Consider the following 16,847-nt stretch of genomic DNA (forward strand, 5'->3'; position numbering starts at 1 on the left):
TGGTTCTAGTCAACATTTCCGCGGTCTTGTTTTGTTTCAGGGTGCATAGTGCATGGACCTCATCTTGCTTGCGGTCGGACGACGGCGGACAGATTCTGTTTGTTTATCAACAAATGTTTATTTACTATTCAAGACTGGCTCAATTATGCAAAGTAGGCGTGAAGTAGTCGGGATGATCCCTGGCGCTCGACCGTAGCCACCGAAGCGGTGCAAACCTTGTGTCATCATCCCACCACAGCCAAGACACCGACTTGATGATATTTCGAGTGAAATTGATCAGAATAAAAACACAAGCGGTGCAGATTGACGCCTCCTATTGGTCACAGCGGGCATTCCATGCATACCATCTTGCCATATTTGGATATGAGTAGGCGTGGCTTAGTACGCTGATTCGCTGTCATGGTTTCCACGCGGGATCGGAGCTAGCGGCCTACGGGGATTCAAGTCCGGGGGGAGGGCGGTGCGTACGTACGCTCAACAACCAGCACTCGATGGGAACAAAAGGGATCCTCAAGAGAAAACCCCAAACCCCCCACCAGAAGTCAGCTTGCCCGTCGCTGCTAACTGAATCCAGGCCCTGTGACTTGAAGGTGTCCCTACGTGTATACACACAGTGTGCAGTGTGTTGTATGTATACACACGTTGTGTGGGGTTACTCACGTGGCCAAACCAACGCATAATAGGCGCACAGTCGTGACACATTGCACGGACGCTTGAATTTTCTCCGATGACTGTTATCTGTTCCATTCACATTGGGTCGTGCACTATCAAACCATCAACATTGTATTAATATAAATATATATTTTCTCGGTCAGTGTACATATGCAGTCGGTGGTGGTAACAAGTTCAACAGTGCACACCCTTCCTCTCAGACCAAACCCACACCTTAGTACATGACACCTGTGCGATAGTTTGGAGCGATCAGACACTACGACTAGGGGGATGCTTGTAAGACGTGCCAGTTTCCAGTCACGATCCTGTAAGATTCTCACTTACCACAACCATTCCCCACTTGCCGGACGAATGATGATAAGCCTGGGTGTCCCACTCTGATGCTGATGTGAACTCTGGCGTGCACTGTCAAGTACTGAAGTCATTCAACCCCTTTGGAGTGTTAGCTTGAAGCTTTGGTCTTTGAGTCTCTCGCACAGCGAGGCACGCGCCCTCACACCGTCCACTATTGACCCGGTCTATACGGGCTTATTACTCCACATCATCCCTGGATACTTTGCCCCTTTCTCCCCTCCGAATTCCCCCTCGTACCTCCACCAGTAGGCCAAACATCGTGTGTGTTACTCCTTAACACCAGCATCTCGCCACCCAAGCGCCGGTCGAGACCACTGGGTCCTTCCCTGGCTGCGTTTCTGCCTGGCTACGGTACACCTCCAAGTGGTCGTTCATGTTTGGAATCCAAGACTCCCTCACAAGAGGCACAACAAACCTCAAGGAAGAACCCTCGGGGACGGCTCAAGTAGGATCCATACGAAGTTGGATGCAGCCGAGCATGGTGGAACAAGGGTCCAGGTAAACTCACAGCTCTCTCTCTCCCTGGACACTTTATCTCTTTTCTTCTAAATCTCATCACCTTTCTTTCTTAATCTTATCACTCCTGTTGGTTACTCCTGGGATGCTGTGCATCTAGAGGAAAAATAGATTTTACTGTCACTGTGTCCCCCCTTCAGTTTGTCAATGCACGCAGCGGTGACAAGCACGTAGCTTCAGTAGTAGTCTCACAGCGCGTGTTGCAGCGTGCGTGCTCGCCCGTGCAGTACTCGCGATGATCCCGTGCAACATCGCAAACCGATTACCGAAGGGAAAACAAATTTACCCAGGCGACCCGTTGCCAGGTCCTTGGGACCCAGGCAGGTAAGACCCCCGACTTAGGTCACTAACTCGCGGTAATTTCCCCTTCCGCACTTTCTCCCCAGCGTGTATGTCTGTGTCTTGCTGTGTCGATCACTACATTTTTTCCCCATCTTGTGTGTTTTCCACTCTATCCTCTCAGCTCCTGTGGGCTGGCTCGGGCGCACTTCGAGAAACAACCGCCCAGTAATCTCCGAAAGAGTAATTTCTTTCATTTCGTCATCGCTCTGTACGATCGGGCCGGACAACCGGTGGAGATTGAGCGAACACAATTCATCGATTTCATCGAGAAAGAGCGGGTAAGTTCATGTTTTATTTCTGAAAAAAAAAAAATCCACAGTCATGAGGTACAATGTAGTTCACTTTCATCAATTTACATGCATGACGCATAGTTTCTCTGCCTGTACACAACAAGCTACACAATCGAAACCAAAAGCTCATTTCTGAATTCCATTCCTCTTCCAGATTCTTTATCGATATCCAAATAAACCTTGGTTTCTCTCCTCAGATTTGTGTTTACCAAATATTGTCCAAACCACGCTTTAAAGATAATCATCATGGTTTCTAACAAGGGTCGCATGTGTTACAAACCACGATCTTCCTTCCATCTTTGTCCCTGCATCTTGCCGCCTGATCCCCGCCGTAATGGCCGGGCAGACCCGCTCGACGACGCACGCTGCAAAATTATGGAAACAAATTCCCGTTCCAAGGACTCCAGGTTTACCGGGTCGGCCGAGTTTGCGATCTTTCGATCGGAAGTCTCGTCTTGCGACTAATAATCACCGATATTTGGCAGCTGAGAGCACAAGCCACAGGGCATGTCGATAATGCTCTTGCCTCTGTCTGCCTTGCGCGTCGTGTAATTTCTTTTACAACCAAATTAATTTTCCTCGCTTGGAAACATGAATCCTTGATTCACCGATGTTCATGCTCATCTAATTCCCTGGTTTCATTTGCAGGAACCCGACAGTGCTAAAACCAACAATGGAATCCACTACAGGTTACAACTGCTCTACAACAACGGTAAGTTTATGTAATTATTAATTTTATTCAGAAATTATTTTATTAATTCGGAAATTAAATCCCTGAACGAATACTTACCTCGCAAATATCTTGGAAAAATTCACTGAATTGTTCTGTAGAAAATATTTATGATACATAATGTAACATTCTAGACTCAGAATAAGATTGTTGAATTTAAGACAAAAATGAGTATGTGAACCGTTTTGAAAGAAATAGACAGTATTACTGTTAGAATGCAAAGCCTCACAATCAAGCCATCAAGTATCCAAGAACTACTTGATGTGGTTGCTTCATCACTCAGTTAGAACGACGATGATACACTAATTTACGGGGAAAAAATTGAATCAGATCAAGAAATGCTGGCAGCAGTATGATGTCATGTGCGATGTCTTGGATGTTCCTCCGTCATATTTCGATGATCCTGAGTGCAGAAAGGAATCAGAAATTGAGAAATCAAGGCCTTTCATTTCCCGCGTTCATAGTACGGGATTTCCCTTCCCCGACTAAACCATGTAGCGCGTATATAGTGACAATTTAATCACTGGCCGACCGTGGCTAGCTTGTTATTCAATTTAGGAGGCGAATGGGGCCCCATCTCCCGCTAAAATAGGATTAGTCAAACACCGATACAGCCATATTCAGGGCACTCCACGTTGAACACGTTCATCATACTGGTTATGTCCTACTTCGAACAGCGAAAGAAACTGCCGATTTTTATTTCTTTTATACCGGACAGGCGTTAACCGCTCCGGGAAAACACTCGCCGGACCGTAAATCTTTCGCATGGCCTGCGGGGCCTGAGTCGCTCACGGCCGGCCGGCCTCGCTCCTACCGTACGCTGACCCACTACGTATAATACTCCACAGCAACACAAAAACTGCAATAATGCAGTACATGTGATATGCTTATTTTAATAAGTGCACTTGAGTGCGAGTTGCCAGGCCAGGGAGATTGGATTGTACTTGATGCCTGACTGAACTCGTTATCATATCTGATGCGAGAAGGCGCATTACTACTGATTAGAAAGATCAAACTACCATTAGCAGATTGCAGCTTTGGATACAAACGCTTGAAAGGACCAAAAACAATCAAATATTCAATTAATTCCCAGGGTGTCTGCGAAAAAAAGGCCTGAATTTTGTTTATATATGAACGTTCCAATGATTAACTTGCTCGATTCTTTTTGGCCTATATTCTGAGTCCTGATCGTAATATCTTTGCTTTATCTATTAAGGCCTATGCGTACTTTTCAAATAGTATAACATTGAATCAAAAACGTTCATGAAGAAATAGATACTCCAAACTTACGAAATCTGACACTTTCACAGTTTTTACCTAGATTAGTATTCTGACCCTTCAGATCTACTCACTGAAAGCTTGTAAGACGAAACAATCATGGATATTTTTTGCCTTGCTTTAAATCTGAAACTATTCTATCTCAACGTCGTGAGTTAAAGTAATAACCAACATACCACCCAATGCGTAATATGCAGCGTGTTATCGTGAATAAAGAAGTGAATCATGTGCCATTAATGACTTGAAAGAAGTAACTTAAGTGCCTAGTTTCATCTTTTCTTGAATATCATTTGACAGGTGCCAGAACGGAGCAGGATTTGTATGTTCGACTTATCGATTCCATGACAAAACAGGCAAGTAAAAAAGTTACTTCTTTCCAATTGTTTCATTTTTATTTGGTCAACTTAATTGTAATATTGCTGTTCGGTTTCGACGCTGTCATGGCGGCGCGTTGTTGCCAGCACGTTGCACCAATCACCGTCCTCGTTTGATTCAAAGATAAGACCAAGGTCCCGATTGGACAGATAGATATCTCATTTCTGTGAAAGCCATTGTGGATCCAACCTCGTGGCTTTATGGGTCCCTTGGTATTCAAATTAAATCGCACGTCTTTACGGCAGGGCGAAAGTGTAAATGATTATTACTATTATGGAATGTGGCGATTGAGATAATTATGTTTCATATAGCTGTTTGTTCGTGTTTCATAGCTGTTTGTTCGTGTTGTGCTTATTGATTTTAAATCATACATTCCTAGTATTTGTGGAAATTTAGAGAAAAATGATACGTATGAAAGTCGATACAGCCTGGAAATGATGCATTAGTGTTCGGTATCGAAGAGTATACATTGCACTCACTGGACCATGTATTACAGATCACATAGTTTCAATGCTTTTATGAGCTTCTTAGCTTAAAACTCCTGTCTGTCTACACGTGTAATGTTTAAAACTGTACATCTTGTATACCTGGAGGAGTTTTTCTGAAAATTCAGGGCATGAAAACCAGTAAGAATTTGTGACTATTTTGTTTTTGAGAACTTCCATGGTTTTGGAGTACAGTGTCATGGATTCCTTGTAATTCACCAGCACCGCGAGTGGCTTAATCCAGCCTACCGTTCCAATCGCTCATCACACGGCGTAAAGCTCTCACGACCACAAGGGGTTGCATTATTTACCCCCCGTATAACAACGCCAACTCAATAGAGCTGTGCTTTAGGTCGTCTCACTACCTACAATCGATATATAATTAGATGTTAAACAACTTGAGTTTTTTTTTTAAATAGACACTTTCTACACATCCCTCTCGTGTGGACAGAATGAAATTTACCCCTATCTTCAGTAGCTTATAATCAATTGGTTTTCCTCTTTGTATTGCCTTTTGTGTGTTTAAACGCTTAGGCTGATACTTTGGGGGGCTGCCATGAAGGATAGTGAGTGTACTGCCTATACACTCGTCGTGGGTACCGCTATTTAGACCACACGGCCCTACGGGCAAGGGTATCCGCATGTACTAGTTTCTCGCCTACGGTGGGCTTTGGGTTGAAGACTAGACAACCTCCAAGGATCACGCCACAACTTAATGTAATCTTTGCTCGGAGTAGTTTTTTGACCGATCAAGAATCGAACACATTATTGACACGAAAATCTTCTCGAAATGGTACATTACGAGCAGAAGAAAGACGCGCCTGTGAAAGACAAACTTTTTATGTTAATTTTCCCTGTAATTATAACACCTTAAAAACCCCAGTTTGACATTGTTAAAATCGGACTTTTTTTTTCCTTTTCATGGAAACAATTGGTTTGAATTAAAAGTTGGATCAACTCCCTTTGCCATCCCTTCCAAGCTTTTTAACTTCGTGAAACTATACATCATCATAATGGAAACATTATTCGTAGAGGTATATTTTTTTTCAAGTGGGATTAATCATGTCCCTGGATGATTTTCTGATGAATTCACTGACATCATTGTTAACAATTACGGAAAAGTATCATGATTTAATTACAATATAAATAATTAAAGGACTATCCGATCGCTTGAATTGTGATTTTGGACATACTTGAGGAAGACCCAGGCTAACAATCAGCCAAAAGATTTAAACAAGTTGATAAGTTTAGATTTTTCCTTTTGAAAAACACAAAATAACCCATAGGGTCTATAATTTATATTTCCATGGCATATTGGTGTATACATGCATCCGTGGCTAATAAGTACAACCCAACCTTTACGAGTGAAACAAAGCGCCCTCAGAGTGTGATTCTTAATTCTCCACTTGGTTAACATTACAAAAAAACGTTTACGTGCCGTTTTTATGCCATTGCCAATCATTGGACCACTCACCATGCAGTTAAGCCCAACGCGCACTAGTACGCTCGACTCGAGACACCACCAAAGCCGAATATTTGCTCGTCAATTGTCCCGCTTTCATCCATCTCATCCAAATTTACAAACACAACATCTCAATTTTCCCATCTACATCATCATCACAATCATCAAAAGTGTGTCTATCTCACGCATTGACATGCCCGTTATCACTACCAGAGTGCATCACGCACGATAGATAGCAATTTCAATTTGCCGCTCCACACTACCAATTACCAAAGAGAGCGCGCGCTAATACCAATACTCCCGAGATGGTTCCCGACCCTCCTCTGGGGTCCAATTCCACGAGAAATTGGCCGGTAAACCAGTTAACGAATCTACGGAGACCAATCGCACGCGTTACGTCATTATGGTTTCTGTTGGCGAGACGCGGGCTTGAGTGGCTCTCGGAATCCACGGTCCGTGTTGTGGTAATTATCCCCAGCGCGACCGGCTGGAATCACCGGGGGACGAACGGCACGAGTCGCCCGGTCGCTTTGGGATGATCGTCGCGGTCGACTTAATCGTCAGCGAATGAATCGGAAGCTGGAAAAAAAATCGGCAAATGCAACAATCACAAGATCTGTCAAGGTCACGTCGGAGATACAACGTGAAGATGTTTAAATAATACATTTCCAACTCTTTAAACGGAACATTGATTCCTGAATTGTGTTACTTTGTCTTATACTTATTATTGGCTTGGGTTAATTCACCCATCTTCGTTATTTGAAAGCTTGCTACTGTAAAACAAAAAAACCCCAAAAAACTTGCTACTGCAAAAAAGAAAGAAGCAAGAACGTTAGAACGTTCTTAAACCATATCTTTCATTCTAATTCTGCATACAGTCCACGCACGACACAATAATGGTGCTGATTGCTTTCTTAAATAAATGCTATTAATTTGCTTAACTTTAATAAACTAATCCGAGACCCTCTTAACAGTTAACAAACGTGTAATATTATTCACAATATGGGCACTACAATTGAAGCTCGATGTGGTGAACTCATCAAAGCGAATCAACAGAATTTGTCCGCAGAAAATGCCGTTAATTACTTGATTTCCAAAGTAAATATCCACAAAATATCTGCACTGTGACGTAGGGCAGGTACGTATGCGAGCCACGTAGAGGTCAAAATGGCCGGCTCGCTACAGCGATATCCTCGCGGTCTTTTGCTATCGACGTTCACCGGAGTCAGCCCAGCAATACGGATATCAAGGCATGATGCTACTGTTCCATTAAACTTTAATGCGTCTGTAACGGCTAACAAGGAGCAGTGAACTACGAACGTGGAATTTGCTGACAATCAGATAATTAGAAAATGAACCTTTTTGTTATTCAAGAAAGGTTTTCATTTAAACAAAAATGATTGGCGCATGCGCATCACAGTTATATATTCCGTTTGCACATTATCAGATTTTGTATCAAATGAAAACACAATGTTACAGTAACAGTCATAGTGATTAAATACGTTCCGTATTGAATAAATATGAACCTCATGAAGTTTTAAAATGATGGATTTTGCGGCATGGTTTATTTCCCAGCCTCTTCTCCAACACACAAAACAAATTCCGTGCAGAGAACTGTGTCTTACGTTTCTGAAGGCAAGTCGACGGCAGTATCATATTGTGATGAGTGAAAATGAATCTCTCTTAAAACTGTGTTTGGACGGAAAACACCGCTGTTGTATCAGTGTTGTTGATGTTGCGACAGTGGTTATTAAAATTTCCTGTAGCAATTAAACAGTCAGGGGTAGCAAGTATTTACAGAACAATACCAGGGCACGCAATCTGCCTGGGGGGCTAGCTATAGGCATATGGGGCCCAATATCAAGATTCTTTTCACACGTTTATGTTTTTCTTTGAAACCGTTTTCATTCTTAACTGAGGTGTGCATGTGGTGCAGTTAAAGAGATTTGAAATACAAATTCTATGCGACGGACAAAATATGTTAGGAAACGTGCTTTGTATCTGAAACTTAACAAAATTGGGTTAGGGGATGACTCAGTCGTCAAATGACGACAAAAGTGTTTGGTAAGGAAGTCGAAATTAGTTGAACTGCCCTACTCTAGAACGTAAAATCATCAAAGTTTACAAAATACCTATAACTTGAATATTAAAAATGAGAAGTTATTATTTTTTTGCTGTTGCCACTTTTAAACCAAAGATCAATCCAATTTATTTCCCGTCAAACTATTGTCTAGTTTGAGACCATCGCAAATTGCGTACACCTGTTTAAAATTCAATTAATTATCATGTGCATCAGGTGCACACATAGACAAGCTCTACAGGTACTTTCTTTCATCCTGATTGGTCGAATGTTCTCTTTCTTACGTCACATCTGATTGGCTATTCCACATTGAATTATTTAATGACATTTCTAGAAAGGCATTATTGAGACCGACATTATCAATTGACTTTGTGCTTCTGGTAAGTTTATAATTTAGTACAATAGCAGTTATCTGGTCTAAATAAAGAAAATTTTACTAAAATTCTGAGTGATTTTTTAATCCAATCACCGCGGCTGTACGTTAATACTTTGTATCTCAGAAAGCAGAGTACTCGGGACACCAACTTCAACTCGCTTTTGTCGCTCTTAAAAGCTGACTTTCGTTTGATTTGAAGTGTTACAAACTTGCAAGTATCGTAATTCTACATCTTTGGAAACCTATGTAGTCTGTAATTTTCAGATAATAACGGTATTAGGGGCTCAAATGAAGGATAGTTTATGTTTGACTTGGTTCGTGGAGTTTGTTGTGGCCGCTTAGGTGTGGCGACGTGTGCCCATTCATATGGCTTTCACATCGGATACGTCTAGGCTCCAGATTAAGGCCTAGCTGTCAAAGTGTCAGACTTTCACGAACATTATGCACAAAGGAAGGAATGCTTTCTGCATTCAGATGCCATTTTATTTAAATGTTGTTAACGTAGAAAGTGTCAGGGAGTCAAAACCAATAGAATGAAAATGCATGTCTCACAAAATTGAGACATTTTGTGCCTTGAATTTCTTTGAACATGCATTTAAACATTAAAGTCAAATTTTGCTTAGTTAAAAATGAAGACTTGAAAGTTGAAGGCCAAAAAGCTACATTTTAAGCAAATGATCAACAGTAAGAGCTACCAATGCATAAATTTAATTTGATTTTTTTTTTTTAACTTGATTTTGAAATCAAATACATTAGAAGCACTTAAAATGAATACACATTAAATGCATGACATGCTCTGCCATTAGCACAGCCCATAATGCCTCATGAATAAATTAATACAAAAGCTTCATCAAAAAGCTTTATATTTGCGACTTTTGGAATATCTAAGGATCAGTGTTGAGATTTATTCATCCATTACTAGTGAACTATGCCTAGGTGTAGAGAGCTTTTCTTTGGGATGTTGCCTCATTTGCCTGGAATGGTTTTTAGTCAGGGCGAGCCTTTTTTATATAAATTATGCACCTTTGTTTCCTAACAAATGTGCTGAATTTCCAACTTGATGCCCGTTGAATTTTTTGAAGTAAATGAAAATCCTCTTGTAAGGCTGGTCAACTGTGTTTAGTTAAGATTGAGATTACTAGTGCTAACAAGTGAAATAAATTGGTACAAGTGTTTGGGGATAAATTTTACAGAGCGTCTTGGCACAAAATTTTCCAAAGCACTTAAAAAAAATGTCTAATAGCAAAACAAGGTACCAGCCAATATTTCATGTGATAAAACTTGCTTGGGATAGTTGGTTTTTAATGCTTTATATAAATTTGTTGAGAAATAATTACTGCAGAATTATGCATGTGATTAAAACTGTTTCAGTGTTTTTCTCTGAATTTAATGTTTGGACTTATTTTTTTTGTACTTGAGCACCCACATACAGATAAATTGCACTAAGAATATGAGACATATTTGGTTATTATTGTCTGTCTCCAACCCTACTTTTCAATCCTGATCTAATCTCTCATTAAACATGTGGCATTTCACAAACTGAGCTTATTAAATCAGTGACATTCTACAGGATTCAATCCGAATTTCAAGACTTCATAAATTTTGTATCGGTAGTTGACACAATTAAATTGCCTCATTTTATTCAAATCCATTTTGAACTTTCAACAACTATTCAGGACAAAGTTTTAACCTTTTTGTAATCTGGTTTTTTTTTATATCTGTAGGCCTATACGTCAAAGAAATTTGAGCGTGCACTTTTTTTAAAACAAGGATTCTGAGATGGAACTGAATCAAGATTCTTAATTTAAAAAGAAAAATTTTTTCAATATTTTTATTCAACTGTAAGTAAATTTGTTATCATGGATGGAATTGTTCCCAAATACAAGTATGAAATGTTATATAAAGTTGCATTTGGGAACATTGACACTGAACTGCATACACTAGAAACATTGCAGTGCTGTAACTGTAAGTGTAAGATATCACGGTCTGGTTTCCGCGCTGCACGCATGGTGGGATGCACATTCATGATGGATTAAAGGTCTCATGGATCTGACTGATCCCCTAGCTCTAGACCCTATATAGCGCTCGGCATGTGAGGTTTTCCACCGGAGTTACTTGACCCGCACACAGTCTGGCGACCCTAAGACGTAAGATCAGAGAGATCTTGCGGTACAGAAAGGAGCATTTACCCATGGTGGGGTGTTCCTTGTGGTTGAAACATATGAGCAATGCGTGACTAGAAATTGGCCTAAGCAAATGAGATCAGGCTTCAGGGAAAATATTACACTTGTTTTGGTTCTTGAAGCTGTTGATCACTGAACTGCTTTCATTTTTATGTATTCACCATAAAATTGTAATATGGCTGTATTCCTACATGCACATATCCCATATTATGTGTTAGTCAGTGAAATATTGATGTATCATGTAATATTAATGGTCTCTCTATTAGTATTACTGCATACAGTGTACTTTACCAAGATAATTTAAACAAATACCGGTAATTCTATAGGTTTGTCTTTTTATTTCACCAAGACACGCATTCCATAATGCAAGCTAATGTTACTTTATTTTGTGCTTCACTGTTTGCTATACACACAAAATCATAAATTAAATTGTAAAAGCTTTGTAATTCTGATCATAATTTCTGTTCAGAGATAAAACAATTATGTTTGTTTTTACTTTTTTGTCTTCTTATTAGGCTATTACTTATGAAGGACAGGACAAAAACCCGGAGATGTGTAGGGTTCTTTTAACCCATGAAATCATGTGCAGGTAAGTGGTCTTACAATCAGAAATATTCTTTTTTGTAGGAACCATATAAATAACCAAAAAATATAAATAAAGTTGAAAAAGGAGAAGGCATGCAAAATGCCGTGTTATGTAGCTTACTAAATATTACAGGGATTTGGACAGGGAAGTGATACGGGTTTGGAAACTAATTTGTGAAACTTAAAAGAGTTATGGAAATAATCTCAGGAAGATACAGTTTGGAACACCTTTCAAATTGCATTTGTAGAGGAGTATACTCTGTTACTAGTATTTGGAAGAAGTACAAATGGCCCATTTTTATTCTGAGGTGAGGTATAAATTTGGAGCTTTTTTGGGGGGCTGTTTGTTCCTTTCTTTTTCACTGGTGGGCCTTATTGACATGTATGAATGCTAGAAAGTACAATTGACTGAATTTTATGGTGTGTAAAGGTTTTTAATTTGGAAGCTTTCTCACTTTTCCCCCCATTTTTCGGTGGGTCTTATTTGACATGTATGTATGCAAATCCCAATGGAGGTGGGGTGGTACGCACTCAACTCATGGCTGGGTTCCTTAGATAGAAGTTTCAAACCATGAAGAGGGGGTAAAGAGGGGCGTAGGAACCAGACCCCAGTAATTGGATCCAAAATAGCTTGTCAAGCACCCGGTTTGTTTGATTTGCTCATCGTGGCCCCGTTGTTGTCTGACGCTGGTCAGAAACAGACGGAGTGAAGGGGCTACAATTGTCCGATGTTCTTCTTCACCGCGTCTTTCTTTGCTGAATAATTCACGGGGCGCTGCTGTGTGTGCGCATTGGCACTGTACTTGACCCCGTAGTTTGCTTGGGCTGTATGTACGGAGAGGGGGGACGTCTCTCCATTGCGCAGCAGGCAAGCAACCACTAGAGAATGCATTCTAGCTTGTCTGATGGGGAGAAGGCGGGCGGAGTGTACAAGATGCGACATCTCCTCGCTCGCCGGGGAGGATTCAGAAGCAGCCCCCAGAGAGCCACTCCCGAGGTGTCTCTGCGTGGAAAGAGCAGGGTTCCGTCTGCGCTTCATTGGAACCAGAAGTGGTTCTTCCTCGCCCCTTTCTTGTCTGCGTCCCTAGCGGATGCGAGCAAGCCGTTGTTTGTTGGGACTGCACAAACTTTTGGGTGATTAACCTGTACAACAGAAGAAGGGCGAGTGAGTGGAAGGGGGGGGGGGGGGGTGTATGGGACAGTTATACCGCCTTAATGTAAGCTGTAAAAGCAGCGTTTTGACAGCCTCAACTTCATGCTCTATTTGTTTCCAGTGATGACAGATAGCCACTCATAACTTTGAAGAAGAAAAATTGTAGGTGCTCAGAATCTCATTCTGATGGAAAATGGGATGTGATCACTGCTCTAAACAGAACCCTAGTATATTTGGATTGGCAGGGCAGAGTGCTAACATGTTAGCATTGCAAATTTGCCCTGTCAAAATGGGAGCTCTTGTAGTCACGCACACAACTTGCTGTCCAAACAGAGTTTGATAAAAAGAACACATTTTTATTTGTCCAGTTGGTCGTTTAAAATCTGCTGATTCTTCAAACTATTAGCTTTCCATCTTTTCAAATCAAATGTCATTTTCAAGAGTAAATATCGAATGCATTTCTCAAGTCAAGCACATTTTTTTCCAGCGCCGATTAAAGACATGTTATTTGTAGGGCACTCTGGTGACTAAATGTACATCAAGTTCATGTCCAATCACAGTGTGCTCTTTGTTCTGTTATTGACCCAGAAATGAGATTATGTAACGTTCCCATTTCACCTGCCCTCAATAACTTGATGGGAAAATTGGAGTGTTGGCAAGGGCTTATTATGCTCAATTTGTGTCATCTTTACAGATAAATTGAATGTCGCTGTGCGCAGACAAAGCGTCATCAATGCTTGCATCTCTCTCTCCGCTCTAGCCAAGCACATCAAGAGACTGATACAATCTGTACATCACGATGATTGCTTTAAGCTTGCCTATCATATTTTATTATCGACCATTCAAGTGGCAATTCAATATCCATTTTGTCGTGGACGCGCGGGGTGAACGGATCTAATCCCTGGATGCTGTTTCTCGCCTCGAGACTGGAACGCGATTAAGAAGCTTAAAGCCGTGCTTATGAAAAACAAAGAACTAATCCCTTGAATGAAACCAACTACAAAAAAAATTTGGCAAGGAACGGCATGCCGAGTAAGGACATTGTACACTCGCGTATAGAATCAGTACGTACGCACAGCTAATACCAGCTTCAGGCTAAATATTAGCGTACAAAAATAAGTTCTCTTAAAGCTGACTTGGTGAAGTAGCAGACGAGAATTGATGTGCTGTGGTTAATCTGTCAGTTTTCTCTAATTATTTATATCTTAAGAATTATTTATATTAATTTTTCCTAATTATTAGCCTTTTAAGGCAAATACCGCAATTTCCCCTTTTACGGTGCTAATTGTCCAATGTTGAGAACTTGGAATTGATGGCTTCAGGTTATTTTCCTAGCGGTGAGGTGCACTGTAACCAGATTGACTCTTTCTATTTTGTTTCCAATACTTGTGATCACATTTGAACTGAAAATCAAGGAAAAATTATGAGAGAGTCTTTGTCTTTACATTTTGACTTGAAATTTAAATTAAAAAAAACAAAAGCTGATTGTTTTGTTTTTGATTGTCTTCCTTGTATTCAGTCGTTGCTGTGACAAGAAGAGTTGTGGAAACCGAAACGAAACACCGTCGGATCCTGTCATCATCGACAGGTAAGTCTAGACATCTGAAATAATTTATTCTCTTTTGTTGTGTATGATGTTTCTAGGTATTTTTGTAGACTTTTGTGTGCCCACTTTATTGCTCAACATTGTAAGGGCATAATAAGTTGCATTTCTGGATTTGTACACATTTATCAAGAATTATGAATTGGTATTATGGTGGCTATATATCCTTGGGGTCCAGTATTTAAAGCTGGATTGGAAATCGTATTTACATGTAAAGGATTAGAAGGAATCTTCAAGTAAGATTGTACAAATACTGACATTTGAATTGCAGCAAGATAGACCCATCAATTCAAGAGTTTATATTCATAATTCTTCACATTGCCTACTTAGGAATGGTTGCAATTTGAAAGTTAACTCCTGAAACCGTTCATGTTATAAGATTTGAAGGTTCACTAACCTGATCAATCATGTAAATAGTATATTTTTCATGCCATCTTTACTAGTAACATTTTGTGTAAGGAACATTTGTGCATTGGAAAAAAAATTATACTTCAGACTTCAGTATGGTGATTCAATATTTTTTGAAAAAGATTGAGGTTGTTTGATATACATGTAGGATTTAGGGTCGCTGAGAAAAACAAATCAAATGTAACTCAGATTGTAGGATTTTATAACAGCCTCATAAGCACTTTCCCAATTTTGTATTTGCACCATTGGTTCTGCGATAATGTCTTCACCCTGAAAGCAATTTATCTGAATCTACAAAGATATTAGCATACAATAACACACCACCCTGCTGCTGAAATCCCCTCTTTTTCCATGCGTTCTTGAAATAACCTGAGCATAACCCTAACCTAATTCTACTGGGTTCATTGAACCAAATGTCATCAGTCTAGAAAAGAAGTCTTAAAACATCCCATCAAAACGTCTGCAACAAGGTCTTAGAATGATGGAGTTACCAGGGATCCTATAATGCAACCCTAAGCTGTTCAACAGTAACTTTGTAATGGCCACAAACGGGCCTCAACATCACAGAAACTGCATACCAATTTGTAACACTGAGTCATAAACATTGAGTTCTTCTGAAAAGTAGCCCCTAGATTTTTTCATGTTCTTGACATTAGATTTTGTCAAATTGACACTACAGGAAGTGTCCGTATTCCCCCAGAAAATACAGATCTTACTACAGACCCCTGATGATTTCAAACTGTCCCATTTTCCATGCACTTTGCTCCAGTCCATGAACTTTCTTGTTTCCCCGTTAACCAGCTACTGTTTGGCACTTTAATAAAATGGAACAAAAATGACAGAACAAAAAAAACTGAACACTATAAAAGACCGTGGAGGTTTTAAGTTGACACAGCTGAGGGCATACATTGGCCCAATAATACCAGGCTGCTTCCCCTGGTTTGCTCTGGTTGGTAGTACCCTAGTCACTGGCTGCCCCTGCTGGTAAGCCTTTCTGCTAAGGTCATCATTTTTGCAAAGCTCTCTTTGGTCTTTGTATCCGATTACACCTCTCAGATCCGGACAGTTCATATAGGGCCATCCCCGAGTGACAAAATAAAAGAAGAGTAATCGCTTACACATGTGAAAGTGAAAAGAGATCAAGAGGGAAAAGCTTCTTCGTTAATGGCTTCATTAAATGACATTGCCACAGATTGAGACAAAAATGTAGAGGAGATAAATGATCACTGTCTTTGTTTTATCTCATGCTACTTGGAATATACAAAGTCCTTTTATAATTTCTGGAAAACCGTGGCCTATTTTCTTTTTCTTAAGCTAATAATGTATCATTGTCTCGGATTTCCTTGACTTTTTTAGTGTTGGAGAACAGAGGTCACCAGAAAGTCTGTTGGAGTTGTAGTCATTCAAACCAATGCGAACCTCAGTTTCAACATTATGAATTGAAATGTAAAATCCTCCTGGACAGTAGATTATCACTTATTAAACCCTTCAAATTTAATTCAGAGGTCAAAATGGGTCAAGCCATTTTAGGTCCGTCTGATTACTGCTTCATGACTGTGAATACATTGCTGAGGTAGGATTCTGGTGGATAGATACCAGACTCAGTTGATTTCAAATTCAAATGTCAAAACAGGTCAGGTCAGGTCAATTTAAATTGGGTCAGTTTCTGTGATTCTGTTTTGATCTTTTTTTGGTGATCTATTGAGCAGATAATCTAGAATAATCTAGAATTTTACCATAAGACACTTCAAATGTTAGAATTCAGACGTTTGATCATCGATCAGGTCAACTTGGGTCAGGTCAGGTCAATTCAGGTCACGCTGGTCTTGTTTTCATTGGCTAGTTGGCACTTGGCACTTCATGCATAATTGATGAATCTCCTTCTAGTTGATGGACTCTACTCCCCTCAGTCTTCGTCATCTAATTGAATTGGTTGATTGGCAATCTCCATGAAA

At 40.2% G+C, this 16,847-nt stretch overlaps 1 protein-coding gene across 1 annotated transcript; it reads left to right on the plus strand.

The window, feature by feature from the left end:
* Nucleotides 1-2: 2 nt before the first annotated feature.
* Nucleotides 3-15,020, plus strand: LOC119721015 (transcription factor COE3-like). Its single transcript, XM_038190879.1, has 6 exons — nt 3-1,524; nt 2,006-2,162; nt 2,823-2,886; nt 4,480-4,535; nt 11,659-11,732; nt 14,401-15,020. The coding sequence occupies exons 1-6, from the start codon at nt 1,400-1,402 to the stop codon at nt 14,471-14,473; spliced, it is 549 nt and encodes a 182-aa protein (XP_038046807.1). The 5' UTR covers nt 3-1,399; the 3' UTR covers nt 14,474-15,020.
* Nucleotides 15,021-16,847: the final 1,827 nt, after the last annotated feature.

Source organism: Patiria miniata, unplaced genomic scaffold (assembly GCF_015706575.1).
Source record: "Patiria miniata isolate m_02_andy unplaced genomic scaffold, ASM1570657v1 HiC_scaffold_9, whole genome shotgun sequence".
In the NCBI taxonomy this organism is placed as follows: domain Eukaryota; kingdom Metazoa; phylum Echinodermata; class Asteroidea; order Valvatida; family Asterinidae; genus Patiria; species Patiria miniata.

Bases quoted from the DNA above. Each gene is read 5' to 3' on its own strand.
- LOC119721015 (XM_038190879.1), top strand. From the start codon at position 1,400: ATGTTTGGAATCCAAGACTCCCTCACAAGAGGCACAACAAACCTCAAG. The intron at 1,525-2,005 runs GTAAACTCACAG...CTATCCTCTCAG, and splicing joins ATGGTGGAACAAGGGTCCAG to CTCCTGTGGGCTGGCTCGGG. The intron at 11,733-14,400 runs GTAAGTGGTCTT...CCTTGTATTCAG, and splicing joins ACCCATGAAATCATGTGCAG to TCGTTGCTGTGACAAGAAGA.